At 32.5% G+C, this 785-nt stretch overlaps 1 protein-coding gene across 2 annotated transcripts in view; it reads left to right on the top strand.

Moving 5' to 3' along the window:
* The window catches only part of LOC102677300 (flightin), a 4,207-nt gene that overhangs the window by 1,382 nt on the left and 2,040 nt on the right, over positions 1-785 (top strand). For both annotated transcript variants that reach the window (XM_006618093.2, XM_006618090.2), the window contains 2 exons: positions 1-147; positions 346-652. In XM_006618093.2, the coding sequence (XP_006618156.1) occupies positions 1-147; positions 346-589 (391 nt within the window). In that variant the 3' untranslated portion in view covers positions 590-652. The remainder of the gene's footprint in view (positions 148-345; positions 653-785) is intronic.

The following is a 785-nucleotide window of genomic DNA, read 5'->3' as shown; positions in this document are numbered from 1 at the left end:
AGCGGCTGCAGAGGGAGCTCCGGCAGCTGAAGCTGCAGCGCCTGGAGAGAAACCAAAGATCAAATTAGAGAAAATTGAACCGCCGCATTACAATCATCATTGGGTTCGCCCCCTCTTCCTTAATTACGCGTATCTTTACGAATATAGGTAAGATACCATTATTTTCATCATTATTTCTCATCGATTAAAAATTATTTACGAATAGAAATTCAATTGAAAAATATTACATTATAATGATTCCATACATATATGCATTATAATAATATCAATTTCTAAATCTATTATCGTCGTTTATATTATTGTGTTATTATCTAAAAGAAACTTTTGATCCCCTTTCTTCTTCAGAAAAAATTATTACGATGACGTGATTAATTATCTGAACCAAAGACAGAAAGGTTTATTCCGAGAACCTCCTAGAGCACAGGAGTGGGCTGAACGAGCAATGAGGACTTACGACGAGAAGAACCTCGATAAGAGTGTGAAACGATCGGCAGATCTGAAATATATAATTAACATGAGACACGAGCCTAGATATTACAGTTATCATACTCGAGCGTATTATAGCTTGAAGTATCAGAAAATTTTGTAAAACTTTATTTTTTTAATCGTAAAAACTGTGTACAATTTATTACGCGATGCATTGGCAGAATTGGCTTATATGAGTTATCGTTTACACGCAGGTTAATAATGAAAAATTTATATCGATCGATGAAGAATTATTTATTCAAATTTATGTATTTAACTGTAAATTTTATTCGTGAGATATTTTTCAAATGAACTTTTTT

The sequence above is a fragment of the Apis dorsata genome, unplaced genomic scaffold (genome assembly GCF_000469605.1).
Source record: "Apis dorsata unplaced genomic scaffold, Apis dorsata 1.3 scaffold_341, whole genome shotgun sequence".
NCBI lineage: Eukaryota > Metazoa > Arthropoda > Insecta > Hymenoptera > Apidae > Apis > Apis dorsata.
This window is presented reverse-complemented; position numbering and strand designations above follow the sequence as displayed.